At 53.4% G+C, this 26,936-nt stretch overlaps 5 protein-coding genes across 5 annotated transcripts; 1 reads left to right on the top strand and 4 right to left on the bottom strand.

Annotated features, from left to right (window-relative positions):
- Window positions 1-497: 497 nt before the first annotated feature.
- On the bottom strand, window positions 498-3,254 carry SEPMUDRAFT_151698 (uncharacterized protein). Its single transcript, XM_016906986.1, has one exon. It carries the CDS (start codon window positions 2,519-2,521, stop codon window positions 965-967), a length of 1,557 nt encoding a protein of 518 aa, XP_016756873.1. The 5' UTR covers window positions 2,522-3,254; the 3' UTR covers window positions 498-964.
- Window positions 3,255-4,095: 841 nt separating this feature from the next.
- Window positions 4,096-5,349, bottom strand: SEPMUDRAFT_151697 (protein-L-isoaspartate O-methyltransferase; the record flags this gene model as incomplete). The annotated part of the gene is made up of 2 exons (XM_016906985.1): window positions 4,096-5,010; window positions 5,053-5,349. 2 exons carry the CDS (start codon window positions 5,347-5,349, stop codon window positions 4,642-4,644), a joined length of 666 nt encoding a protein of 221 aa, XP_016756872.1. The 3' UTR covers window positions 4,096-4,641.
- An 800-nt stretch (window positions 5,350-6,149) lies between these two features.
- On the bottom strand, window positions 6,150-8,450 carry SEPMUDRAFT_151695 (glycoside hydrolase family 17 protein). Its single transcript, XM_016906984.1, has 2 exons — window positions 8,060-8,450; window positions 6,150-7,758 (listed from the first exon to the last, which is right to left on the bottom strand). Exon 2 carries the CDS (start codon window positions 7,712-7,714, stop codon window positions 6,542-6,544), a length of 1,173 nt encoding a protein of 390 aa, XP_016756871.1. The 5' UTR covers window positions 7,715-7,758; window positions 8,060-8,450; the 3' UTR covers window positions 6,150-6,541.
- Window positions 8,451-10,416: 1,966 nt separating this feature from the next.
- SEPMUDRAFT_158881 (uncharacterized protein) lies at window positions 10,417-23,389 on the bottom strand (the record flags this gene model as incomplete). Its single annotated transcript, XM_016907811.1, has 4 exons — window positions 10,417-15,133; window positions 15,377-22,275; window positions 22,328-23,017; window positions 23,141-23,389. 4 exons carry the CDS (start codon window positions 23,387-23,389, stop codon window positions 10,417-10,419), a joined length of 12,555 nt encoding a protein of 4,184 aa, XP_016756870.1.
- Window positions 23,390-25,297: 1,908 nt separating this feature from the next.
- Window positions 25,298-26,714, top strand: SEPMUDRAFT_72869 (alcohol dehydrogenase; the record flags this gene model as incomplete). The annotated part of the gene is made up of 3 exons (XM_016910007.1): window positions 25,298-25,458; window positions 25,519-25,917; window positions 25,971-26,714. The coding sequence occupies 3 exons, from the start codon at window positions 25,298-25,300 to the stop codon at window positions 26,494-26,496; spliced, it is 1,086 nt and encodes a 361-aa protein (XP_016756869.1). The 3' UTR covers window positions 26,497-26,714.
- Between the last annotated feature and the right edge of the window lie 222 nt (window positions 26,715-26,936).

Raw genomic sequence — 26,936 nt, 5'->3', positions numbered from 1 at the left:
TCTCGATCGAATCCAGGATGCTGGTTGGGTGGAGGAGGATAGTGTTTCTTTCAGACTTGCTGCAAGAGGACAGCAGTAATGCAGGAGAGGGGGGGGGGGGAACAAGTAGTGTCAAGGGGATCATGCAGAACCAACAACGATGGCGACGAAAGTAGGGAGAGGAATAAGAAGAAGAAGAGGAAGTGTAAGTGTCGAGAGGTGATGGTAGTAGCTTTGCGGCGAGACAAACCTGCAAGCAGATGTGCCCGTCGCACCAATGCAGTCGCATCTCACTGCGTTGCAAAGTCTCTCTTCTTTGTCGCATGCGGCAAAAGTCAGACAGAACGCATGCTCGCTTCACGCCGAATGCGGAGGACCGACAGACACGTTGTAGCAGAGAACAATAGAACAAGACATACGGGTGAATATGAAAGGTGTGAGTGAATGGGTGACGCAGAAAAGTTACTTACCCTATGTACTGGTGCACGAGGATGGGTCTACGCGCGCGTATATGTGGCTCGTGTCGATGCGAAGACTGTGTTGAGTTTGCCTATCTACGGGTGTTCGCAGCAAGCAGATGCACCGAGCCCGTGGAATGCGTCAACGGCACGTGGCAACAATCGAGAACCAATCTTGCATTCCATTAACCAATTGCGCGGCTTTGGGACGATGCCGCCCCGGTATTGCTGCCACCCATTCTCCTAACGCCTTTCTTGTGCAACCTCCCTCATCAAAGGCCGTGAAGTAATCGAACGCCTGCTCTAAGTACAGCATCATGGGAAGCGTGTCTCGCTTCAAGCAACTCTGTTCGGACCGAAAGATCCAAACCATTAGGCCGTGCACACTCTTTGGCCGCCGATTCTGGCAGCCATCGCAACCGAGTATGACTGTGAACACACAACCAGAAACCGAATAGCAGAAACAGTAAACTGTACATTACTCTTACAGCTACTCCATCGCTCAAGTATACTCGAGTATGATGGATTTATCTTGGCATTATCGAGTTGGAGTTCTTGCTTGATTCGCCCAGACGAGAGTACAGCATGTACAGAGCCATCTGGTTGCATTCCTGGGTTCCGGTGATGGTGACGAGACGCTCGTTGTTATTGTCCTGGGGCTCATTGATCTTGATGACGCTGCCCGACAACTGTCTGATCTCGTTGATCTTGGCGCCGCCCTTGCCGATGATAGCACCTACCATATCATTGGGGATGAAGATCTGCTGCGTGATGGGCTGACCCGGACCCACGCCTTGCACGGGCTGTTGTGGAGGACCGGCGTGACCTGGGCCTGGCTGTGGCGCAGCGTGACCGTAAGGATGAGCCTGATGAGGTCCGGCACCGGCGTATGGGGCACGTGGAGAGCCAGCACCGTAGTGGACGGGTGCGACTGGCTGCTGAGGGTAAGGGGACTGGCCGTGCATGGACGGTGCTCCGTATGGCACAGGTGGGCCACGAGAAGGAGGACCATTGTGACGGCGGTTGTTATCCGGCTGTCCGACTTGTCCGCCGGTGTTCTGTGGCACGTAGGGCACAACTTGCATGCCTCCTGGCACGACTCCCTGAGGTCCGCCGTGACGTCCGGCATAGTTCGAGGCCGCGGGTCCACCGAAGCGATCGGTCAGCTGCTCGACCAAGGTACTGCCCACATAGTAGGTAGCGATGTGCACCGCATCTGCGACACCAAGGACGACCAGAGAGCGTTCAGTAGAGAGAGGAAGGCAGGACTCGGATGCATTCAAACGTGCACCGGACGCCTCCTGAATCTCTCGAATGCGAACTCCTTGTTTGCCAATGATGGAACCGATGAGAATGTGGGGAATGAGCAGACGCAGGGGATAGGTCTTGGACTGTGGGGTGGAGGGTTCCTCGAGTGGTTCTTGGTTCAGAGTGCGGATGATGAGGCCAAACGCTTTGGCAACGGCGTCCACCTGTCCGCTCACGGTGAGGACACGCTCGACGGCGCCGCGGGTGTATTCGCTGACAGTACACTTTGCGCCCGCAAGCTTGCGGATCTGGCTCACGTTCTCGCCTCCCTTGCCAATCACAGTCGCGGCCTCGGCACTAGAGATGATGGCGCGAACGTGCAGCCACTGGGACTCATCTTGCTGGTGATATGACTGAGCGCCTTGTGGGGTCGCACGGGTATCGACTGGACCGTTGTGGGCTTGGTCTGGGATCACGGCGACAGGAGCAGCAGAAGACCCATCAACAAGAACACCACCATTGGTAGGCGCATCTGGCACAACAGTATCACCTTGCTTGTCTGTGACCTCGACCTCGGGGTTGACCTCAGCAGTCTCAGCAGCGTCCGCCTCTGGCTCGACGCCGGCGTCATTGACCTCTCCAACAACTGGCTCTTCTGGCGCGACATCTGTTGCGGCATCGGCAGGCTCATCCAGAGGTGCAACTTCCTCGGAAAGCATTTTGTCGAGGGCGGGGCGCTTGGCGTCAGGTTGGTCGGTGGGCGCAGATGGCGAAGATGGCTCCTCGAGCGGGCGCTTCTGAGTGTGGGCAGGGAGTTCGTGTGGTGTCTCGGCCATGGCAGCTGTGGTGGAACAGGTTGAAAAGAGAAAGTTGTTGGTGTGGTATAGTCTTGCGATTGATGTGGCTGTCTGTCTGGCCTACGTACACGTGCGCGTGGGAATCCGTGCTGATGGAAAGCGGGCGGATGCAGTAGTGTACTGGAAGCAACGGAGATGTGGGTGTGGGTGTGTGTGTTTGGGTGTGTGGGTGCGTGGGTGTGTGCGTGGATGTGTGCGTGGTAGAGGTTGTGATGATAGTGGGTGGTGACTGAAGCGGTCAAGAGTGTCGTGAAGCGGCGGAAGAGAGCCGAGAAGAAGTGGGTGGATGAGAGAGTTGCAATGCTCGTGATGGCGGAGAATCAGCAGTGCAGTGATCGGACGAAGAGGAGGAGGTGGAGGAGGAGGAGGAAGGAAGAGCAAGGTCGCGGATGAGTCGCAGTGGCGTGGTGATGGAGGTGATGGTGGTTGTGATGAGCCACGCGACGGACAACAAATGAGGTGGTGGTGGTGGTGTCGAGGAGAAGAGAGCTCGCTGGCGGGCAGAAGAGCGCAGTCGGAGCGGTGGTGGAGTTGATGGTGGTGGTGGTGGAGTTGATGGTGGTGATGAGTTCAAGGAAGGTGTCGCTCAAGGAGGAGAGAAGGAGAGTCAGCGCTGTCGTGGTCGCCGTCACTACTACTTAGCCTTGAAGTTGAAGTTGAAGTCGAAGTGGTGGTGTCGATGGTGATACCCAGGCAGTAAGTTGTGTTGAAGGGGGTGACTGGTGAATGAGAAGGAGAAAGCTGGAGTGTGAGGTCCGACAGCAAGGTTTACAGCCAGCGAATGGACGCGTCTTGGCACACCTTTTTTGCGCGCGACGTCAACAGCATGCTTTTCTGAAACCGGCCTGCCTGCGTTTCATGCGCGCCCCATACATAAAGGTATAATTGCCTCGTATAGCCCGCCTTGTCTACTCTCTCGGCCTCGTCGTCGTCGTTGTTCATGCCGTCAGTGAGGGAGTAACGAGCTGGAGAGATACATTATATAGCAACGATATAATTAATTATTAAGGTATTTCCCTATAATAAGAGTCTACACTATACTACTCTACAGTACGACTAGTGCAGCTTGCTGTCTGGCTAGTGAAATGATGAAGTCGCAATTACGTAGTGTACTCTATCTCTACCTATATTATCTAACCTTAATAAGGTACTTATTATACAGCTATCTATATGTATTATCAGACTTCCCTTCCCTTCCCTCTCTTCCGCTTATAAACTACTGCTATTAGTAGTAGTAGAGGAATATACGATACCTTAGCTAATATATAGTATATAGGTGCCCTCGACCTCGAGGTATTCACAAGTCTAGCTATAGGAACACCCCCGATAACTCTTACAAAGACTACTAGGTACAACTATTACTAGTAGAGCTGCGGCTAACAAATGGAAGTCTTAGGGAGGTAGGTAATTACTTACTCTACAGTCAGTCCTTGGGTATGAGCAGCAAATCTACGTAGACTTGGCGTGCTGATGTCAACTTTCTCTGAGCTGCTGTGGTGGAACGGGTGACTCTCTATACCAATTAAGGCACAGGCTCAACCATGCATACATACCTCCTGATAGATACCTTAGTAGCCATTCTCACAGTACTACTTGAGCCCACTCCTTCCTGTCACATCCCTCTAATTTGACACAGACAGCGATCATGGATTCCCACTCACTCGACCTGAGAAGGTACTCTCACTTACGCCAGAGAATTGCCATAGAGCAAGATGCGAGGGACATCGCTACAGCGTCCATTGACAAGAATAATCCCGCATCAGTGGTCTCCATCTCGCCAAACGTAGGTAGGTATGAGATAGTTTCGTATTCCAGTCTGTTTTCATGGTCCAAGCCAGCAACGATTCATCAGTTATCCGTCCGGGGAGTATGATGGTAAACAGGTAGGCGTGGCGAGACTGCTTGAGGTCCGTAGATTAGGAGACCCTCGGTGTCAGCCCGGAGGAGAGCAGGATTCCGTTGCGTGGTGTTTCTGACGAGAGCCATGCACATTGTCGTGAGCTGTGACCATCCATAACGTCCAGTATTTCCTTCCTCGAGGTACCGTATATCCCATATCATCTTCTTCCGCAACGACATTTACATCCTCACAAAGACCCTCACTCCACCGGAGCATCCGTCAACGGGACATATCTCACTCCATACTCCCTCTTCTTCGTCACCCTCCCCTCGGCATCCTTATCCACGACATAAACATGCTGCAAACCCTCCTCTTCCACGGGAATAAACAATCTCCCCGGAGACTTCAACTGATCAATCAACCTCTGCTGATGCCCCGCAGCCGCAGCACCGACATGAATCGCATCATACGGCGCCTCTGCCTCCCACCCTAACCTCCCATCCCCTCTCACATATTGTAGAATTCCCTTTTCCATCAACTCCCTCCCCTCTGCACTCTTTCCCGTATTCTCCCGACTCAAATCCACCAAAGCTTGAATATGTTCCACACCAACCACCTTTCCCTTTCCCTTTCCCCCATCACCCTCATCATCACCATCATCCCCCCTCACCAACTCCCCCAAAACATGCGTCAAATACCCACTCCCACTCCCAACATCCAAGACCCGATTCCCCGGCCGCAAAAACTCCAACAACGCCTCAGCAGCATTCGCATGCATATGCGGAGCGGAAATTGTCGCATGGAAACCGATCCGTTGTGGAGAATCTTCGTAGGGGGATATGGGAGAGTAGTGGGCGCGGTCGACGCGGAGCATGGCGGAGCGGACGCGGGAGGAGGTGATGAGGTGGTTGCGGGAGAGGTTGGTGATGAGGTCGGTGTTTGTGAGGCCGCTGCTTCGCCAGGCCATTTTTTTTTTATCTTTTATTTGTTTTTTTATTTGTTTCTTGGTTTCTTTATCTTTGGTGGGAATGAGGGGAAGGATGAGGTGGAGAGGTTGGTTTTGGTTGGAACTGTGGGGTGATGTGGATGGGGTGGAGCAGAGTAGGAACTGCGGAGATGTAGTAAGTAGGGATTAGAGGCTAGAGATTAGAGCATAGTGCCATGGAAGGTCTAGAGCTTGTAGGAGGTAGCACGAGGAGCTAGATGGATATAGGTAGATAGATAGGATATCTCCTAGAGAGGAAGTTGGCGCCGTTCAACCCGCTGGAAGAACTAATGAGGACAAGATAGGTAGGTAAGTACCTAACGGTACCATAGAAGTTAGAACTACCTAGGTACAAAACCAGGTAAGGTAGGTATCAAAACTCAACAACCTAAAAAGACTCAATATCCATCAATAATCAATAAAGAATACCTGACCTTACCAATCCTGTACAAAAAGATCATACCTCATACAGTACCTACCTACATGTACAAGGCAAAATCAAGGTTCTTCGGACAAGTCAAAAGTCGAGAAGAAGGTGGTGGTGTGAAAGAGGACAAGAGGTAGGTAAAGGTGGAGTAATATAAACCTAAGAAGCTCCCACTCTTTCAACCGATCGCCTTGTACCACACCACCACGTCAGCAAACATCGGCCGTGACCACACCACATGAAAAAAAGCAGCAGTTGTTCCGAAAGGCAAAGTGGAAAAAAAAGTACAAGTACCTGCTGCTGGCCCACTTACCCTTGACACGACCCCTTTCTTCATCCATCTACCTCAGCTTTCCATCATGCTTACTCTCCATTCTACTGGTGGTGGAAAAAGTGTGAAGCTGAGAATCTGTGACATGGCATTCGTTGAAGAGGCACAGGCTAGTTCTATCATACTGTCAGGACTAGGCACATGACCAGCACTGCGCTCGGACACTGGAGTCTCGACTGGAAACAGACTCTTGCAGTGAGAGAAGAGGAAAAAAAAAAGAGTTCCAACGCCCTGGTCCCGATTCCCGGTACCATTCCCTTCCCTTCCATCCGATGCAAATGCTTCTCAATCGCAGCAGAGAGTGCAAAAAGGGACCTCTGTACAATGGCGTGCTTGCACCCATATCTCGTTTCCTGGGACTTCTATTGCTGTGCATATGCATGATTTTGGCTGACTGTGTGACAGAGACAAGGCATCTATGCGGACTGCTCGACGAAACCCCAGAAGCATTCCGCACCGTGCGTGGCGGCGTTGTTCTCCTTCCAGAGATCATCAAAGGCGGTGAAGAGGAAAATGTTCTCGGGGAACTTGGATTTCAGGCTGTCGATGGCGACCTTCTGGTTCTCCTTGCTGGGGACAGCGGCGCCGTTGGTGGCACCCTGCCATGGCCAGCCACTCTCAGTGATGACGACCTTCTTGCCACCACAGGCCGAAGCGACACGCTTCGACTGCTCGAGCACAAACTCGCCGGCTTGCTCGGCAGTGCGACCGCCATCGAAGAAAGCGTGCGCATTGGCAGCGGCGTAATCGGAGCACTGGCAGAGCTCGGGGTTGGCAATCATGGCGACAAAGGTGTCGACAGTGACCACAGGACCCGAGTAGCCGGCGGCCTTGAGGATCGAACGGGCCGAGTTGACAGCGGCGACGACGGCAGAGACACTTCCACCGGCGTTGACGAGCTCGTTGCCGACGGAAACTGTGTCAATGGAGCTCCAGTCACCCTTGACAGCGGCGATGATCTTGTCGGCCTCGGCCTGGACCGAGTTGATGTCGAAGATACCGACAAAGAGCTTCATGCCCTTGGCGGTGGCGGCAGTCTTGACCGTGTTGACCTGGTCACAGTCGGTGCCATAGATACGGACCATTCCGTAGCCGTTGATCTTGGCAAAGTCGGCATTGACTTGATCCTGCGACTTGCAGGTTCCATCATTGTTGTATGGAGAGTACACGATGCCCTGGCCGGAAGAACCGCCTGGAGCGGGCTTAGGCTGGTACGTAGGCGGAGCTGGGCTCTGTTCCTTGGGAGCCTCTGGGGCCTTTGGTGGCTCGACTGGTGCAGGAGCTGGCGCTGCTGGTGGCTCGGGGGTGGAAGCCTTTGGTGGCTCTGGTGGGGCCTCATATGCTGGTGGAGGTGGTGGTGGCGCATATGGTTCTGGGGTCGGGGCAGGAGCACCGGGGTAGTCGGTCGAAACGGGGTTTCCATTGCCATCCACGTAGACAATGGCGCCAGGAGCGGTGGCGGTCACAATCTGCACCTCCTGGTGGTACTCGACGGCATCTCCGCGACGAGCGTGTCTGTGGCCACGGCGGTGGACCTGGGCAGAGGCGACGGCAGTCAAGGCCGCGATGGTAAGAAGACCAGCTTTCATGATGAATGACGATGCGGGGTTATGGAAGTGCTTCTGTATGGATACTGCGGACCCAGGCCAGTCAGTTTACCGATGGTTGCAAGGTGCAGTGCAGTCGTCGGAGAGTGGTGATGGGTTACAAGAAGAATGCAAAGCGTGCGAGAACGGATGTCATGGGGGAAGGTGATGCGCGTAGGAGATAGGGCAGACAGGGCGGCGTGATCAATGTCAATGTGCGGCGGCGGTGGAAATGAATGTGAAGGTCACGGTGCGATGGGCGTGTGTGTGAAGATAATGAAGATAATGATGATGATGGTGATGACAGGGCAGAACAGGGCAGGACAGGGCAGAGCAGGGCAGACTGACGAGGGCGGCGACCGGGTCACGTCAAGTGATGCTTTGCAGTGCAGTAATGCTGAGTGTTGCTTTGACAAGGCGCAAGGAATGCTGCTGGTGCTGCTTGACTGGTGCTGGGGGTGAAGCTGCGGAATGTCGTGTGTGTGTGTGTGTGTTGACAGTGGTGACGGAGTAGCCTTGCAAAGGATGTGGTGCTGTCGGCGGGATGAGGGCACGACGGAGAGAGCGTGGTGGCGGTGGTAGAGAGAGTGTGGGTGCACGGGGTGCGAAGTGAAGAAGAAAAGAAGAAGAAGCGGTGGTGGTGGTTGTTGTTGTTGTGGTCGAAGTAGCCGAAAAAGATGAAAACGGTCGCAAGCGCACGGGAAGCGAGGCAGCGCCGCATTCTTCTCTCCTTGGAACCAAACTGACTTTGGGCATCCCTGTACCCGCCCGCTCGTGCCTGTCACTTTCGCAATTCTGCACACTCCCCCGAATAGACTTTGGAGAATCACGACGGGCGGCACCACTGAGAGATTGGCATTGGCTTCGGATTTTCATTCGATTTTCTCGTCTCTTCTCTCCTCTCTCCTCTCGTCTCTACCTCCTACCCACTCACCTGTACTCTCCCATTCATGATGGCATACAGCACAGCACATCGTGTCCTCTACCACGAGCGTGAGAACAAGCGTGTGCTCGGTATGGTCTACAAGTACCTGTAGGTAGGAGGTAATAGTCAGCAGTATGACCGCCCTTGGTGCTGCAGGTACATGCTTGCATGGCCAAGGAAGAGGCGCGATTCGTGAAAAAAATCAAAAGAAAAACAAGAATAATAATAATACGGACTTCCTCAAACAGCCGTAATGAGGGCACGGAAGCCGCAGTTCAGCCAAGTGACCGCCACCAGCTCCATGCACCATCCATCCACTCCGATCCTCATCTCGACTACTCGTGTTGTAAAAGTAGTACTGTGTCGCTCATGTACAGTAGGCATACCTCCTAGCGACGACCTCATCAGCAATCATCCCAACCACCAACCACCATCACCATCACCAGCGTCAAGGGCAGAGGCAGTTCAGGTCCGGACTCGATTCGATTCGTGCTTGGCAGAGTGGGTTCCTGGTGCCTGCCAAGTGTAGTCGAGACGGTGTGAAACGGTGACTCTTCTCTGCAGCCTGCAGCCTGGAGGTGTTCCATTTGTGGGTGGGCAAAATAAAGGCAAGCGCCTCGAACTAGGAGGTGGAGGTGCATACCTTAGGCTCACTGCAGCTGTGATTAGGTTGTGATGAGCGCGTGCAGTCAGCAGCAAAAAGGGAGACTATTGGAAAGCGGCGTGTGGGCGCACCGACAACATGCGACTCGAGAGTCCCTCTTCATTTTACTAGAGACACATCTACGGAGGTATGATCTCTTGAGACTCTCTCTTCACCCAAAAATAACACTTTTGTTGCATCTTTTATTCTCGCACACATCCACCTCCCTCTTGCTACCGTATTCGCTCTCCAGTGGTATACTACATATACCTAGGCGGTACCTACATGAGCACCTAGTAGGTATCTCCGAATGGTGGAAAGCGTTGCCGTTCTTATGCACGCTACGGTAAAGGTCGGCACATACACAGCACAGTTTTCCCAAAAAACGTGGCACGGTTTCGCCCCGACCCGGTCAGACCGTCAGACCCAGTCAGAGCACACGATCTAGAGCGACGAAGAAGTCATCAAAGAAGCATCTCTACCACGGTTCCACTCGCTCAGAACAACGACATGTGTGGTTCGTGTCTTGTTGCTTGTCTTGTTCGTTACTGAGAGTAGGAGGTAGGCGGTAGGTACATCATGTATGCGAGATATACGCAGCCATAAAAAGTACATATCGCTCTCACTTACTCATCATCGTCATCATCATCTCGTTCTCTCTCCTTCTGAAACAGATGGTAAGCTCGTGTACCTACCTACCTGGTACCTTACGCTAGGATTCTGGCCTGCATCAAAAGACATGGAATATACATGCATAAGGTAAGGTACATGTACATAAAGCACATGTATGCAGCCGGCCATGCATGAACCGTTCGTTCCCACCATTTCTTTTTCTCATCAAATCATTCGATCAATATTTGACCACTCTGGTCAATTTCTGCCCTTTCATAAGGTACTTCCTAGGTACAGGTAGGTAAGCTAGCCTGCCATCTCGCTGACCGATGGGTAGAATGTCATCATGTGGGAGACATGTCCTGCACGCTGAATGTCCGAAGCAGATGATCAATGGCACAATATCGCAGAGCGAGAACAGATGGGAATCAACTAGGCCTTGGCGGTATACCGTCTTTACAACACGAGTAGGAGTAAGGTCAGCAAGGTAAGGTAGGTGTTGTATTCTATCCTACACTACACTACCTACACTGCACACACAGGCAATGGCTCTCCCATATACGGAAACACAATATCTCTCCCACTCTCCACCACCGCCCGCAAGTACACGGCAATCATCGGCTCCAGTCCCACCAACAACGCCTTTTCTATCCACTCCTCCAGTTCGACCTCACCAAACTCCCCGCCGCCGCCGCCGCCATGAACCTTTTCCATATACGCCCGGAATTCGCTCGGCGGCACCTGCACCCCACTACTATGATGCCGAATCTGCACTCCCGCTCCCGAATTCTCCGCTTGCTGCTGCTGCTGCTGCATCACCACTCCCGCAATCTCTGCAGCGACATCTTCCACACGAGCAAAATCAAAATATCCCTTCACCGGAAGACTCGACAGCTTCGGCACCGCCTGCAGCACCCTCGAGAATTTCAATATTGCATTCAGAGAGTCTTCAGAGGGAGCTTCGCTGCCAATGACTGCGCATGGTCGATGGATCGTGATGGGAAAACATCTTCCCGTCCCTGCCGATCCTCCACCTTTTGCCGCTGCCGCCGCGAGACGCTCGAGGAAGACTTCACCGACCCATTTGGATGCTGTGAAGCCTTCGGAGCCATCTCTGTGGGGTGGAAAGTGGTGGAGACTGACTGGTGGGAGTGCTGTCGTTGCCGATTGCAGCAGCGTGACGCGATTGGATGAGATGAAATGGAGCGGGATTCGGCGGCGAGCTGCCCACGCTGCCAGCGTCTTGGTGCTAGTCACGTTTGCTCGGCGCAAGGAGAGATAGTTGTTGAGGCAATGCCCATGAGCGCCGGCGATGATGATGCCGTCGACTGTGTCCATGAGTGTGGTGATGGTCTCTTCCGTCAGGCCGAAGTTTTGTTGCTGGAGACTGCTCTCTTCGTAGAAGGTGAGGCGTGAAGAGTCGTCTACTGCACCAGGACAAGTGTTCGCAAAAGCGGATGAGGATACGCCAAGGCAATGCACCCGCCGAATGGAAGGGTTGCGAAGGAGGGCGAAGAGGATATGCCTGCCCAGGAACCCGTCTGCACCGGTCATCAGAACTTCTCCTCCTCCTCCTCCTCCTCCTCCTCCTCCTGAGAGCGATGAGAGCGGCTGGCTCGCGGGTGCCGAGGCCAGACTCAAGCATAAAGCGGACGGGACTTCCGTCTCCTGGTCCCAATTGATAGAAGCACTTGTCGGCGCTGTGCGATTGCTGATCAAGTCACTCATGCTCCCCAATGTGCTGTGCATGAACATGTCCCGAATCGAGAGTTGAACTAACATGTCTGTACGAACGGCGGCCTGTAGCTTGACCATATGCAGAGACGAGCCTCCCATGGCCCAAAAGTCGACGTCTCGATGCCGCGGGATATCGACGCGACGCAGCACGCGCTGCCACAGGAGATGCAGCTCTACTTCTTTCAGGGTAGTGATGCTGCTCGCCTGGTCATGACGCTGTTGTTCAATCTTCTTTTGTTGTCTGGGAGGGAGAGGATTACGAGCCAATGCGTGACGGTCGACTTTCCCATTGGCAGTTAGAGGTAGCTTCTCCAGGAGATTCACGCGTGCTGGCTTCATGTATCGCGGAAGCGCTAGATTCTGCATCAGCTGCTCCAGTTGTAGGTCATCTTTTGGGGGAAGATCGACGGCGGCGGCGATGTCTTCTCGACCACCACTGGAGGTGGTACCACTGAGTACCACGTGCGCGACGAGGAACGCGTCCTCCTCTTCCTCATGATGTGTGACGACAGCCTCGGAGACGAGATCCGATGCTTCAGAGAGAATGGCCGTTTCCACATCACTCATATCGACGCGCTGACCACGGATCTTGACCATCGTGTCCGTGCTCATTCGGCTCAGATAGCCTAGTGTGCCATCCGCTCGCCAGACGCCTCGGTCTCCCGTCTTGTACATTCTTCCCATGGAAAGGGTGGTGCCATCATCACGATCAATGGTGAAGTTCTCCACAAATGCCTTTGCAGTGGCTTTTGCATCAACATATCCCAAGGCAACGCCGACTCCAGTGATGCAAATTTCCCCTGGAATACCTGGTGGGCACAGGCGACCACGAGAATCGACGATGAAGATTCCCACATTGGCAAGAGGTCGACCGACGGAAGATGAACCTGCAGTCAGACCATCATCATCGTCATCTATGCTGTACGCTTCCTCTTCATTGCATTGCAGAGTTGCGCAGATGGTCACCTCGGCCGGTCCATATGCATCCATCAGCAATGGGATGGGATGGCAGCGAAGTGTCTGTAGCGCTCTCCGCAATGCTTTGGGGAGTTTCTCCCCACCACACTCGGCCAGCCGCCAGCGAGTGAGCCTGGAAAGTGTATCGCTGCAATGACGGATCCACATGAGGTACTCGGTCGGACACGCAAAAGTCATCGTCACTTGTTCCTGGACCATCAAGTCGGTCATGGCCACGGGATCGCCACGACTGGCTTGAGGAGCGATGACCAGAGTGCCTCCGTGCGTGATCGCCATCAGCGTCTCTGCGATGGCCATATCGAAGCCTAGTCCGCTTTTCTGCAAGATGACTTCGTCGGCGTGGATATCATGCAATCCTTTCCGGTTGGCGAGGTTGTTGAGAAAGCCGCGGGAAGACAGCAGAATGGCTTTGGGAACACCTGTGCTGGTTCCACTGGTACAAATGATAAACGATGCTCTGCTTGGGTCTTCGAAATTCCCCACATCTTCGTCGCCCTCCTGAGTGTCTTCGAAGAACATGACCGATGGTTGTGCACTTGGTCCCGATTCGAGGAGCACTTGCGAGGATAAAGCTGTAGTTGCAGCATGAGCGAGGATAACGCTTGGCTCACATGCCCGAATGATGCCTCCGAGTCGTGCAGGAGGCAGAGTCGCATCGAGCGAGATGAATGTCGCGCCCGCCCTGAGAATGGAGAGCATGCCAATCACCCACTCTCTCTGAGGCTCTACAAGGACGGCGATCCGTTGACCTCGGTAGGGAAGCAGACGCCCTGACAATGTAGTCACAGCGGTTGATAGCTCTGCATAGGTCATTGACCCCGAGACATCCTTCATGGCAACCGTCGTTGAACGATGTCGAGATATCTCATCCACTCGTCCCGTAATCGTCTCCGGCCACTCCTCAAACACCTTCTCCCTCGGCGCCCCAAACTCCAAAGCCCGTTGCATACCCGCAGGAGGATAAATGCTCAACCCTTCCAACGGCGTCTCCAGGACGCCCCCCGCCGCCGCCGCCGCCGACGACCGCACCACATTTGTAATCACAGCAACATACATCTGCGCCAACAACTCCGTCGCCTCGCGAGAATACAAATCCTGTCGCGCCACGACTTGCACAAACGACGGTCCGGATGATACAGGCATCGGAGTCACGCAAAACGCCAAATCGTAAGGTAAAGTAGAATCGTGCGTCTCTTGAATCGTCATTTGCGTATTTTCCCCCAGGGGCAGTTTGGCAGATTGTCCGCCCGGGCGGATGTCGAAGCCGATTTGGAAGAGGGGTGGACATGTGGGATCGCGCGTGATTCCTCCGACTTGTTCGAGAATGGTGTTGAAGGGAATGTGGGAATGTTCTCGTGCTGCGCGGTAGACGGTGTTGACGTGCCGGACTAATTGGCCAAAGGATTTGATTTGGTTTTTTCGCGTTCGTCCAAGTCGCAATGGGAGCAAATTGAGGAAAAATCCTATTGTTTCTGCTGTGGAGGAATCTCGTCCGGAGTCGGTGATGCCGATGCAGAAATCTTCTTTTTCTTCTTCTTCTTCTTCTTTTTCCTCTTCTTTTTCCGTGGTGGTAGTGCTTCCACATCCAGTACTCGTCGTACTCAAACTCAAAAATCTCGACAAGAGAAATTGTACTCCCGCCAAATAAAAATTCACAGCTGTAACTCCCAGAGATCGACTGCAAGAATTCACACCTTGGACAATTTCTGCATCCAGTTCCACAAGACAAATATTATTCGTGAAATTCTCCATCATGGGTCGTGTTTTGACCGAGGAGATTTCCAAGAGGGGAAAGGGAGAGGGGGGTGGTGAGAGGAGGGTTTTCCAGTAGTTCTTACTCTTACTACTACTGGACATTGACATTGTCATTGTCGTTGTCGTTGTCGTTGTCGTAGTTGTAGTAGTAGTATTTTCTTCCTCTTCCTGTTGTTGCTGTTCCATTCTCGCAACCTCGATTAAACTCCTCCTATTCCCCTTCTCTCCTCCCAAAGAAGAAGAAGGAGGTAAAACAACCCCTCGATAAGCCAAATTCAAATCCCGAAAAAATATTCTCCAAGCAGACCCATCCATGCCGATATGGTGATATCCTATCAACAATGTATGCGTCTCGTGAGAATGAGAGAGTAATACGACGGAGAGAATTTCTCCCATGTGAAGACGCCAGTTTCGCGTCAGGAGGGAGGTTTGGATGGTTTTGAGGAGAGTTTCTTTGTCGTTGTTGCTGTCTTTTTCATTGTTGGCAGTGAAGGGAATATGTTTGAAATATTCGATTGGACTCTTTTTGCCCGTGGAAGAAGAAGAAGAGTCAAGAAGGCCTTGTCGAGGCGAATTTGTCGTTGCGTCGTGGAAGAAACATGTGTGTAAACCTTCGTGGTGCGCGATTACGGTCTCGATGGCCCGGCGGAGGCGAGGGATGTGGATGAATCCTTGGACATGGTATTGGAGGAGATTGTTGTTGTTTTGCGGGGTAGTAGTGGTTGTAGTAGTGGTAGAATTGGAGGAAGAGATGTGGTCGGATGTCCAGAGTCTATGAATGCGAGAGGCCCCCGAAGAAAGGAGGGAGGGGTTTGATTAGTTATTTTTTCGGTTTCTTTCTTTTTCAAAAGGTATAACATAATAGATAGATGGATATATGTGAAAGTGGAAAGAAAGCAAAAGAAAAGGTATTGTCATCATCATCATCATATCGACATATATAGTTTTGGAAAAAAACTACATATGGACGGACGGACGGACGGACGGACTTGACACGATGAGGGTAAAGACTCACCTTGCCTGTGCGTGCGTCATGGGTGCAATTGCTCGAAGCGTTGCCGGCGGTGAAAGATTTTCATCTTCTCCCCTTTCATCCTTTTCATCTTTTTCTTCTGCCGCTGCTTCGGCCTCTACTTCTGCCTCTGCCTCGTGGCCGTGGTTGGTTTCGGCTCCCATACTGCTGATGCTCGTGGCCAAAGCAGAATCTTCCACATCGCTGGAACCAGGAGTATCGATATCGGACGAGTTGCTCGCATCTTCTGCTGCCATGTCCGAGTCTGATGATGTGGCCATCATATCTTGACTGAGCGCTCCAGATGGCAGCGGTGGTGGTGTTGTTCCCCCTCCTCCTCCTGCAGTCTTGTTCTTCTCGGCCAGATACTGACTGGCAGCAAATGCACATATGGCTTCACCACTGTCTCCGCTGAGGATTTTGAGTACGGGCACGTCGACGTGGATTTCTTTGAGGAACCATGTTCGGAGTTCCACGGCGAGCAAACTGTCAATTCCCACGTCGAGGAGAGATGCGTCGGCTTTGAAGCTGTTGGCGCTCATTTGCAGCATGGTTTCTACTCTGCCGGCTAGAGCCTGCGTGAGCGCAGCCGCTGCCGATTCTTCAGTGTTGGTTGCGTCGAGTCGTGTGGCGACGGATAGATCGTCGGCGCCAGTGCCTCCTGACACTGCACTTGTTCCTGCTTCTTCTCTCACATAATGCGAGGCGAGAAGGTTGTTGAACCACGGAGGATGGGCTTCACTTGGCGTGCGAGCGTTGTAGGTGTAGTAGCCCATGCCACTGACAATTTCTGCAGTAGTAGAGTCTACAACTTCGCCTTCTCGGACTGGACTGGCTGCTACAGCTTCCGCAAACACCTGATGCACATCCGACTCGGAGAGAGGGAGTTTCATCGTCCGTGCGAGCTTGTCAAAGAGTGATTGACCACGCTCCGCAACATATCCCACGTCTGCGACGCATCCGACTTCCATGACTGATGCAGGAAGGCCTTGTTGACGGCGCTGCTTCGCCAGCATGACCTGGTAGAGTGAAGCAGCATCGTAGTTGGACTGACCTGCATTGCCAATGACACAGGAGAGAGTGGAGAACAAGACGAAAAAGTCCAGCGAGGTATCGTTGAACTCCTCATGCAGATTCCACGATCCGTCGACCTTGGGCGCGAGCACTTCGGTCATATCTGCAGTATCCATATCGAGGAAGCGCCGATCTCGAAGCACAAGAGCAGCGTTGGCGACTCCAGCAATGGGTGGCATCTCCGCGCGCATCATGGCAACAGTGCTTTGTACAGATGCTTTGTCCGAAACGTCCATTCGATACACCCGAATGTCAGCGCCCAAGTGAGCCATCTCGTCCAACCACTGCGGGTCTACTTTGGCGCTGCGACTGGCCAAGGCAATGTGGCGTGCTCCGTTCTCGACCATCCATCTGCAGATCGATCTGCCCAGCGTGGATACCAAGCTGACCATCAGGTATGATTTATCAGGGGAGAAGAGTCCGCTTCCGTCGATGGGCTTCACACTGACTTGTAATGGGTGTTCGGCACTGCCTGACCAGTCGACCACAGAGGGGAAGCTGAGCGCAGATGCTGACAAGGTGGGCAACATGAATGCAGGTATAGTTGGCTCATCACCAACGCTGTTCGTATTGTCGAAAGCTCCCACATCAACGGTGAAGTTCTGCAACACTGTTCTGTTTCCAAAGAGCGATGCGTCCAGATCCAGCCTGCTGCCCGCATAGATAGACAATAACTTGTCCGCTACGGCGTCGTCCTTGGTGAGAGCCACCACGAACCCGACTCCAGCGGGGAGCGAGCGTTGCAAGATGTAATTGGATGATCGGGCGTGCAGTTGGATGCCACTCAGGTCTGATCCTGCAGTAGAATGTGTGAACAGTATGGTGGAATCCCCTCCGGCAAGAGATTTGATGGCGTTGGCTACAGCAGTAGAAGCACCATGAATGACAGTCTTGGAGCGTCGTGAAGAGATCTCCGATGGGACAGCGGCAAGAATCTGCTTGGCCACGATCAGGTGTGCGTAGGCTCGAAGTTGCTGCGCAGTGAAGGGTGTGTTGCTCTCCAGTGGCAGTACTGAGGCGGGAGATATGGACGCCTTGGACGAGTGAGAGTTGGTCAGGGCAAGGACAGGTTTGGCGGCTTGATCGTATCCAGTTATGAGGGTTGTCGATGCGCAATGCGGTAGAGTGACCGAAAGAGTGGTTCGAACAGTGATGGCGTCGAGGAGCTTCGATCCATCATGCTTGCCAGTGTGCAACCATGGCGAGTCTTCCTCGATGTAGATGTGATCACCCTGTGGCACGACCGTGTACTCGTTACTGGCGAGCTCCGTAGAGTCGACAGCTTTGGTGATGTGTCGAGCAGCTGAATTGAGTCTGTTGTTCCGCTCAGTATCTGGCTTGAGACGTGGAATCAGGATTTCGCCGTTGGACGAGAGTGTCAACTCCGGTTCATTCGACCACAGGACTGGCGTGGCTGCAAAAGCATCCGAGGAGCCCACCTTGAGGCGGACAAAGGCCTCGACCACGAAGCGAGGATCGACTCTCTTGTTGTTGGTGTTCAAGAATTGGAGATTCAGTTGCTCAATCTCGATGACCATCGTTCTGCAAAGGCCGATCATCATGGCTGCGGAAGGATCTTGATCGTCCAGATGTCCCGTGGTCACCCATAGCACATCTGTGGCATGAGAGAATAGAGCCTGGAGCTTCTTCAGACGAGCCTCAGTGACAGGAAGCGCGAAGAACGGACGCTCTAGATCGCACAACGCGATGACTGCTGTAGGCGAGCCCAGATGAACATCAGGATCGATCTTGTCGACGCTATGAACAACTTGAACGCGAGCAGCAAACCGCCCGACATGCTGCGAAATGGCACGTACGGTCTTGGACATGGCCAATGACTCTCCACCAATGATCAGCACTTGATCACTGACAGGCACGTCGTCGAGGAAATCGAGAGGAGAGCGGAGGGTGTCAATCCGGGCGTCTGTGGCTTGCGTTACGACGACAGACACCGCTTGCATGTTTGGATCGGGCACATCACTCTGGTACTTCTCGACGCCAGTGAATCCAGTGTTTTGGAACATCTCATCCCACCCTTGGAGTGTTAATCCAGGCTGACTCGTCTTGCCTTCGCGGTTGGCCAGCCACCAGCCTTCCAGCGGACCCATGAGCAACAGTCCTTCGAGATACTCTCCTGTCACCTCCAGCATGAACAAATAGCCTCCCGGTTTCAGGAGTCGGCGCACGCTCTGTACGGCTTTGGTCAAGTCTGCAGTAGCGTGCAGAACATTTGCTGCTATAATCACGTCTTGAGACTCTGCCTCAAATCCCTGCTCGAGAGGATCACGCTCGAGGTCCAAGACCTTGTACTGAACACGATCTGATACTGCCGCAGTCGTGTGGGCTAAGCGCTCTCGTGCTTTCTCGAAGAAGCCAGCGGAAACGTCTGTGAAGGTATATTGGCCGATGGCGTCGCCGACCTGCTCCAACACGCTCACTGTAGTACCAGCACTGCCTGCGCCGACTTCCATAATCTTGGCTCGTGGATATCGGTGCGCAAATGACCGAACAAGGTCGGCGATGGTGCGGTTTAGGCGGACTTGGTAGCGACCGTGTGAGTATAATGGAGCCCAGACGTTGTGCCGAAGATACACTTCCAGAGGACGCTCGTCTCCTGCCATCACCTTGGCCAGATGCTCTCCGGCAACATGGAGAGCCTTCATATCTGCTTGGTCCTGGAATGCGGTTGTCTGCTTGTAGCTCTCCATGAGCGCGGCTGTGTCATTCATCCATGACTTTTGTGTCACCGGATGTGTACCCGCGAGAGTCTTCTGGATAACAGTCTTGACAGCCTTGTAGAAAGCTTGACGATCCCACGTCCATCCAGCGACCTGATCCTCCGAGACAGTCGAGAAGAAACTGCGTAGATAGTAGAACGATGCCCTGTTGATGGCCTCGATCAGTTGTAGCTCAGCACCATCAGGCTGGAGGTCAGGCAGGTTGTTCCCATCCGTATAGAATATATCCGGCTGGTAGTCAAGACGAGAGAAGACAGGCCGATCTTCTGAGGCACTCGGTTCTGTCCAGTTGTCCATTCGGAAGCCTTCAACTTGCAACAGGCACTGGCCCGATGGACCGAAAACGTGAATGTCGCCTTCGACTGAGCGGACTGTATTGTTTGTCAAGAAACAGTCGGACTCAAAGACCACTTCCTTGCCATCGTCAGAGATGGATTGGGCATGAGGATCGAACACCAGCCGAGATAGAGCGGATGGTAAGAGTGACCCTCGAATGGGGATGCGACAAGGATTGACGAATGCTGCAAGAATCGCTTGCAATGCGACATCCAGCAGCCCAGGATGGAGCAGGTATTTGTTTCCGACCTCTTCGACCGTCCAGGACGCCTGAGCAGTGGAGAATCCCAAGGTTCGGCGGACCTGTTTCATGCCCCTGAAAAGCCCTGTATAGTCGAGCCCAGTAGTCTTCAAAATCGCTTGGTAGTAGGCTTCGCCTTCAATCAGAGTGGTACCAGAGCGCGGAGGACATCGCGCTGGTAGTAGAGGGACTTGGTCGTCGTCTTTGTTCTCTTCGGAGAGAGTTTCGATGATCAAGCGTCCACCACAATTCTTCTCCAAAGTGTTGTTGACGCTAGAGTGGCACACGAATTCTGCATCGATGATGGCATCGTTGCTCGTTGGAAGTCGCCGCACAGAGAAGACAGTCTCCACCCCACTGTGGTTGTCTTCAAGTACCAACGCACGTGGAATGGTCAGGTCGCGAATCTCGACTAATTTGAGTCGATGAACGCCACCAACAATCTCAGCAGCTGCTTCGATAGCCATAGCAACATAGCCGATGGTAGGGAAGAGGATTGCTCGCTGGAAGACGTGGCCTTGTGTCCACGGTAACTCGTTGACCTTCATGATGTTCTTCCAGCGCATCTCGGTGTCGGAGTCGTCAGCTGCACGTCTGCCCAGCAGCTCGTGTGGCGCTCGTTCTGCTAATCGATATCGACTGGATACACGGCTCTCCTTCCAATGAATCTGCTCGTGTGACCAGCTGTAGGTGGGCATTCCTTTCTGTACCGCTACAACAGGTCCTGAATGAGGGCCAAGATAAGCTCTTCTCCAGCCATTGAAGTCAACCCAGGAGCCGAGGGTGGTCCACAACGATCCGAGGGATGCAGAGAATGCCTCGACATCATTGTGGCCACGCTGCAGAGTGGGTGTATAAGGAAGTACCGCATTGACACCTAATGCGGCACTGATGGTCTGTGATGCTGGGCCCTTTAGAGCAGGGTGAGCACCGACTTCGACAGCGAGATCGAATGGCCCTGCTCGATACAAGGAGCACTCCACAGCCTCAGAGAACAAGACCGGCTGGCACATATTGGCTACCCAGTACTCGTCGGCCAGTGCCATAAGATCTTCTGGATCTTCTAGTAGCTCAGCATGGCCGTAGACTGACGAAATCCAGATGCATTCATCATTTTGGGGGCGAACTTGAATCTTGCATGCTTGCAACGATTCGAGATATGGCTTGGCGCAAGGCAGCATGTGAGGTGAGTGATAAGCTGTGTCAACTTTTAACAGCCTCGCGAATGTTCCTTGCTCCTCCAGCAGGCTCTTGGCACGAAGGACAGCATCCTCGTCACCAGAGAGCGTGGTCGAGGTTGGAGCGTTGCTGGCCGCCACACTCAGTCGACCAGCGAAGGGCATGCAGAATACCTCCGCATCATCGATGCCAAGACCTGCAGCCAACATGGCCCCTGATTGCCCAGTGTCGCCCCGAGCCAGATGAGCGTGCACACCACGATAATATGCTACACGCATGGCATCCTGAGCGGACAAGAGGCCAGCGGCATATGTTGCAGCAATCTCACCAGAGGAGTGTCCCACAACACCGCGAAAGGATATGCCAGCAGCAGCAAGAGTGTCGACCAGAGCGATCTGAACAGCTGTGCAGAGAGGCTGAGAGAGTGCCGCTTCACCGAGTCGGGAATCTGATGGCTCTCGAAAAAGCTCGTGTACGAGAGACCATGTTGGTGCATCAGGTAGTGATGTGAGAGCAGCCTCGCAAGCTGTAATGCTTTCTCGAAATACATGGCATTGCTTCACCATGTCGCGTCCCATGGTGGCCCACTGCGCGCCCTGGCCCGTGAAGATACCAAGCACGCCAGGCGTATGCCACTTGAGTTTCGCAGGAGCTCGCGTGCCAATCTCAGAGGCGGATGTCGAACGAGTCGTAGCTCGCAAAGCTTCTCGCAGTCCGCTTGTAGAGCCCCCTGGAAAGGAGATGCGTTGTTGGAATGTGGTTCGACGGGCTTGCGTGAAGAAGGCAAGTTCCTCGATGCTGGACTGAAGGTCATTTTCTTCGAGCATATCCGCCAAGCGATCGATGGTCGCTGCGAGCGAAGGTCCTGTGGATGCTGATAACACGAGCGGTCCCGCGAAGAAGTCTTCGGTACATGATTTTTGTTCCTTGGAGGCGGTAGTCGGCGGAGGGGGAACATACTGCTCGATGATGGCATGCACATTCGTCCCACCAAAACCAAAGCTGTTGACACTGGCGCGTCTTGTTGATGCCCCTGCAGGCCAGGCAATTGCCTCGGTAGGTATTTGCAGTTTGTGGTAGAACGGCGTAATGTCTGGATTCAGGCTCTTGAAGAGCAGGTTTGGAGGAATCACTCCATGCTGTACTGCTAGAGATGCTTTGAGAAATCCTGCTAGACCAGCGCAGCCCTCTAGATGACCCACTACCGTCTTAATGGATCCGCAAAAGAGGGTCTCTTGTTCGGTATTATGATTAGTCGTGGCAGTGTCAAAGAAGGCATTATATATCCCACGCGCTTCCTGGGGATCCCCAGCCAAAGTGCCAGTACCGTGTGCCTATTGGATGGTCAGCAAACCAAGCAGTGAATAAGAGGAGGTGAGCACAAACCTCAAAATACTGCGGCCGATCGTCTCTGGATTGAAGATCAAGGCCCGCACGAGCATATGTCTGTCGTATAAGAGCAGCTTGCGCGTCACCACTGGGCATTGTCAAGCCGGTGGTCCTGCCATCGGAGTTCATGCCAGTCTCGCGAATGATGCACTCAATATGGTCGCCATCCGCCAGGGCCTGGGACAATGTCTTGAGCATCAAGGCCGAAACTCCTTCGCCGCGGGCATAACCATCGGCTGAGGCATCCCACATGGAGCTCCGCGATGTGGGCGAAAGCATGTGTAGTTTCGACTCGGAGATATAGGCGACACTGTCAAAAATCAAGTTCACGCCTCCGATGATCGAGCTCGTCGACTCGCCATTGCGCAGAGACTGCACCGCAAAGTGAATGGCAGCGAGGGAAGATGAGCATGCCGTATCTAGTGTCACAGATGGACCTCGAAAGTCGAAAAAGTAACTGATACGATTTGAAAGTATGCTGGGAGTCGAGCCCGTCCCGTGGTAGCGATTGACGACTTCCAGGTCCCTCCCCTGGATGTCATGATAGTCGTTCGTCATACAGCCTACATAGACCGATGTGGCAGTGCCTTGAAGCTTGTCGAGCGGATATCCAGCGCTCTCAATGCATTCGTAGACGCTTTCGAGAAGCAGTCGTTGCTGCGGGTCCATTGCGTCCGCTTCTTTCGGCTGCAAGCAGGTGAGTGAGTGACGGTCTCATATGTGCCTCTGCTGTCCCCAAGACGGACGCCTGAATATCGAAGTTGTTCTTCACGCGCAGAGACCACGAAATCGGGATATAAGCACACTCACATTTATGTTAAAGAATGGCCCATCGAACAGTCGGGGATCCTCCTCCAGCAAATACGCCTTGGGGACGACATTGGTGGAGCCATGGTGCTCGCCGTCTTCGTGGTAGAAGGCTCCCAGTCCCAGACGATCTTTGGGAATATCGCGAAGTACGTCCCGTGGGTTCTTCAGAAGTTGCCAGAGCTTTGAGGGAGATGATGCTCCGCCTGGAAAGCGACAGCTGGAACCCACAACAGCAATAGGCTCATTCATCCTGGGACAAATTTCCCCGTATTCGAGGGGGGACTATGGCTTAGCAGTAAAGATTCCTGTTGGCGACGATCGAAAGTATAAGGCAGGACAGATATTATTCAGGATTGTGCATTCGAGGTGCATGTGCATTGGTGCAAGAGACGTGGGCAGCATCGAATAGAGGCTGTTATCAGTCTTGCGCCCTTGCTCTGCGTGTGGCCTCTGCTTTGCACACTTCTCGTCAAGAAGTACTACCGCATAGCGTCCGATTACAGCGTCGTCCGATAACCACACCATCCCATTCATGTCCCCTGGCCACAGGACGCTTACACACAGTGCGTGCGTCCGGCCAGAGTTCGCAGGCCATTGCAAGCTAGCTGGCTCGGGATGCCGTAGTAGTGGCGAGGAGTACGAACGGGGCGGGCATACACGAATGTGCCGACGACTTGGGAGGTTTCGTCAACATTGGTGGTAGATAATAATTTCCATGTCTCATATCGCCAGTGGCCAGTGGCCCGCGGTGTGGCGTTGACCAACGAACGACGACAAGCGACGCTGTCGCCAAGCTCGTGAAGCAGACGAGCTTGAGGCTTGTAGATCTGGCTGTGATATGCCTACCTCCTCCTAGGGGCATGATTGGTGATAGCGTCGCAGTGCGATAATGGCTATCGCGCCGGCGCCGCCATTGTCTCCGTTTAGTTGGTCGATGGTGAACCCGATGTTTTCGAACAGCATACGGGTTACGGGCACCCCCACAGTCTAGAACTAGTCAGATTGAGCTGCTTCTACATGACCAGAGGCTAAACGTGCCCATCCCCTGCATTATGCCCAGTCAGGTAAGGGGTAATTACTACTGGAAGCTCCATAGTTAGTACACTGTACAGGTGGGTGTGTTATTGACCTTACTAACTTCTTACTAGGGCAGCCCTTTCGGCAGATATCAGATGGATCACATGGATGATGGGTGCACTGGGTGTGATGGGTGTGATGGGTCAGTTCTGGACCAGAATCCAGCCGACTTGTTATCTTCTTCTCTCGGATAGCACCATTATGCCAGTATACCTCTCGTAGCAGGTCATCCGACAAACACCCAGTGCAGTGGATAACGGGAAGGGCAGTGCAATTGATGGCGCCCTCAATAGCACCGTCGGCCGTCGGATGCTTACCTGTAGTGCTATGGACAGGTTGTACATGTATCTCCTCCTGGGCTACTGTACCCCGGAGACGATGAGGTCAGGTCACATCCACAATACGCTGTTTTCACACGCGAGCTTCGTTAGCTCCCTACCGCTTCCGAAATTCACTTGGGGCCGGGCACCACCCCACGGCCAGGCACTTTGGCTTGGCACGGCCGCGGCGAACTCACTTTCTCCTCTTCCCTCGCGACTACAACACTTCCATGCAAAACATCATCAACACTCACTCACTCACCATGCGCTAGTCGTAGTGACAGCGTGATAGCTGGACTGACGACTCTTGTCTCATCTCGGTGGTCACTCCGGCGCATGGCACTATCCCAGGGGGCCCCCTTGGGTCTCGGCTAACGCACCCTGCCCAACCACGAATTAATTGTTCAATGTCACTGCCACAAATGATATGCATCACCATCGTCTTGGAGGGCGTGAGACATTGACGTGCGCGCGTCAACAGCGGGCACAGACGCTATGGCTCCCTTACTAGCCTGAGCATGGCCCTGTCGGTGCGTGGCGACGTGGAAGATGTCCTGGCCTACTTCGCATGTGCGAGGGTCGCCAGATACCGGCTACACTACTCCGACTGGAGCCTGCCACCCATGAGTAGTGGGCGATCCTCTCGGGGGCAAGAAATCACGCCAAAGCTTGCCAGAACTTCAGGCTGTTCTGTTTACAGCTGGGAAGAGCTGTCGTCTTCCAGGGAAAGCTGCAACGACAACCTTCAGACGCAAGCAAAATGGCGATCGCTCCACTCCCAAGTCTGCCACAACGACAACGCGCGATTAAAGTGGTTGGAAACAGCGTAATCCGTGTGGAACAAGATACTCCGTTGCCTCATGTGGAGGATGAGGATGTTCTCGTGCGAGTACATTGCGTGGCGCTGAACCCATTCGATTGGTACGTTGACTGAGTTCGCAATGTGTATTCATAGCATCGGCGCTGATTCTTTGTTCACAGGAAATCATTAGATTTGTCTCCAGCTCCCGGATCCACCTTCGGATGCGATGTTGCCGGTGAAGTCGTCGCCATTGGCAGCAAGTGCAGTTCAAAGATACGCGTCGGAGATCGCGTCTTTGGCCCCGTTAAAGGCAATGCATCAGATGCTCCGGGGAATGGTGGCTTCGCTGAGTATGCCGCTATCCGTGAAGTAGTCACATGGAAGATGCCCGAGGGGATGAAATTCGAGCAAGCGGCGACTCTGGGCATGTCCGTTATGACCGTAGGACTTGCGCTTCATTATACACTGAAAGTTCCATTGCCTTCAGACCGTACAGAAGCAGATGATGCAGGACAGTTCGTGTTCATCTACGGAGCAGGAACAGCCACAGGAACTCTGGCTGTTCAGTGTGCTGCCATGTAAGTTTGGTACCATTCTTCGGCTTCTTCACACTTGCTAATCACGTCGGCAGCTCCGGTATGATGCCTGTTGTAGCTTGCTCACCGCGCCACTTTGCTCGCCTCAAAACCTTAGGAGCAGTTGCATGTTTCGACTACAAGTCAGGAACAATTGCGGACGATGTGCGAGACTTCACGAAGAACGGCATGTCAAAAGCACTGGATTGCATCTCAGACAGTGTGAGCATGAACATATGCTACAATGCGCTAGGCGACCAGGGCGGTCGATATGTCGGTCTCGACCAATTCCCCATCCGCTCTCATAGCAGACGTGACGTCCAGCCAGATTGGATTGTAGCGTGGACTGTGAGTGGAGAGGCAATTCGATGGAAGCGGCCATATGCGAGAGCGCCCCGACCGAAGCACAAGTTGTTCGGACAGAGGTGGAATCCCGAGGCCCAAAAGCTGCTGGATTCTGGTCGCATTGAGACGCATCCCATCGACATGAGAAGTGGTGGCCTGGCGGCAATACCAGAAGGCGTGGACTTGCTACGAAAAGGGTTGACCGACGGCAGGAAACTGGTTTACTCGATCGTCTAGCGACAACCCCAAGCCCCGTCCAAGAGACTTTAGGGTCCCTCAGCTGGGTAGCTATTCTCATTGGCCCTCTCTGCGCTATTCAATTATACTGCTAGCGGAAGATCTGTGGCGCAGCGACGGGCGAATTTGAAACTATGTTCTGCATCATGTGGTCACGGCTTGAGTGAATCAAACATTGCCTGTGCACGTTCCCTCAGGTACGGTATCTTTGCTTCTGAGCGCTTGGCGTTTGCGATGGTTGCAGGGAGTCAAGAAAGCATGTGAAGTAGGAGGTATTCCGACCAGTCTCTCCATCGTCGACCTCTTACTCTCTTCTCCCATGCTTTGATTCTGCTTTCAGTGCCGTATGTAGCGATCCCACGTATGAAGGGGTATGACCTGCGAGACGAGCGTTCCGACGGGCCCCTAGGACTAATAAGCCCTAACGTAGCCTGCCGAAG

Source organism: Sphaerulina musiva, assembly GCF_000320565.1.
Source record: "Sphaerulina musiva SO2202 unplaced genomic scaffold SEPMUscaffold_11, whole genome shotgun sequence".
Taxonomy (NCBI): Eukaryota; Fungi; Ascomycota; class Dothideomycetes; order Mycosphaerellales; family Mycosphaerellaceae; genus Sphaerulina; species Sphaerulina musiva.
This window is presented reverse-complemented; position numbering and strand designations above follow the sequence as displayed.

Bases quoted from the DNA above. Each gene is read 5' to 3' on its own strand.
- SEPMUDRAFT_151698 (XM_016906986.1), bottom strand. From the start codon at position 2,521: ATGGCCGAGACACCACACGAACTCCCTGCCCACACTCAGAAGCGCCCG.
- SEPMUDRAFT_151695 (XM_016906984.1), bottom strand. From the start codon at position 7,714: ATGAAAGCTGGTCTTCTTACCATCGCGGCCTTGACTGCCGTCGCCTCT.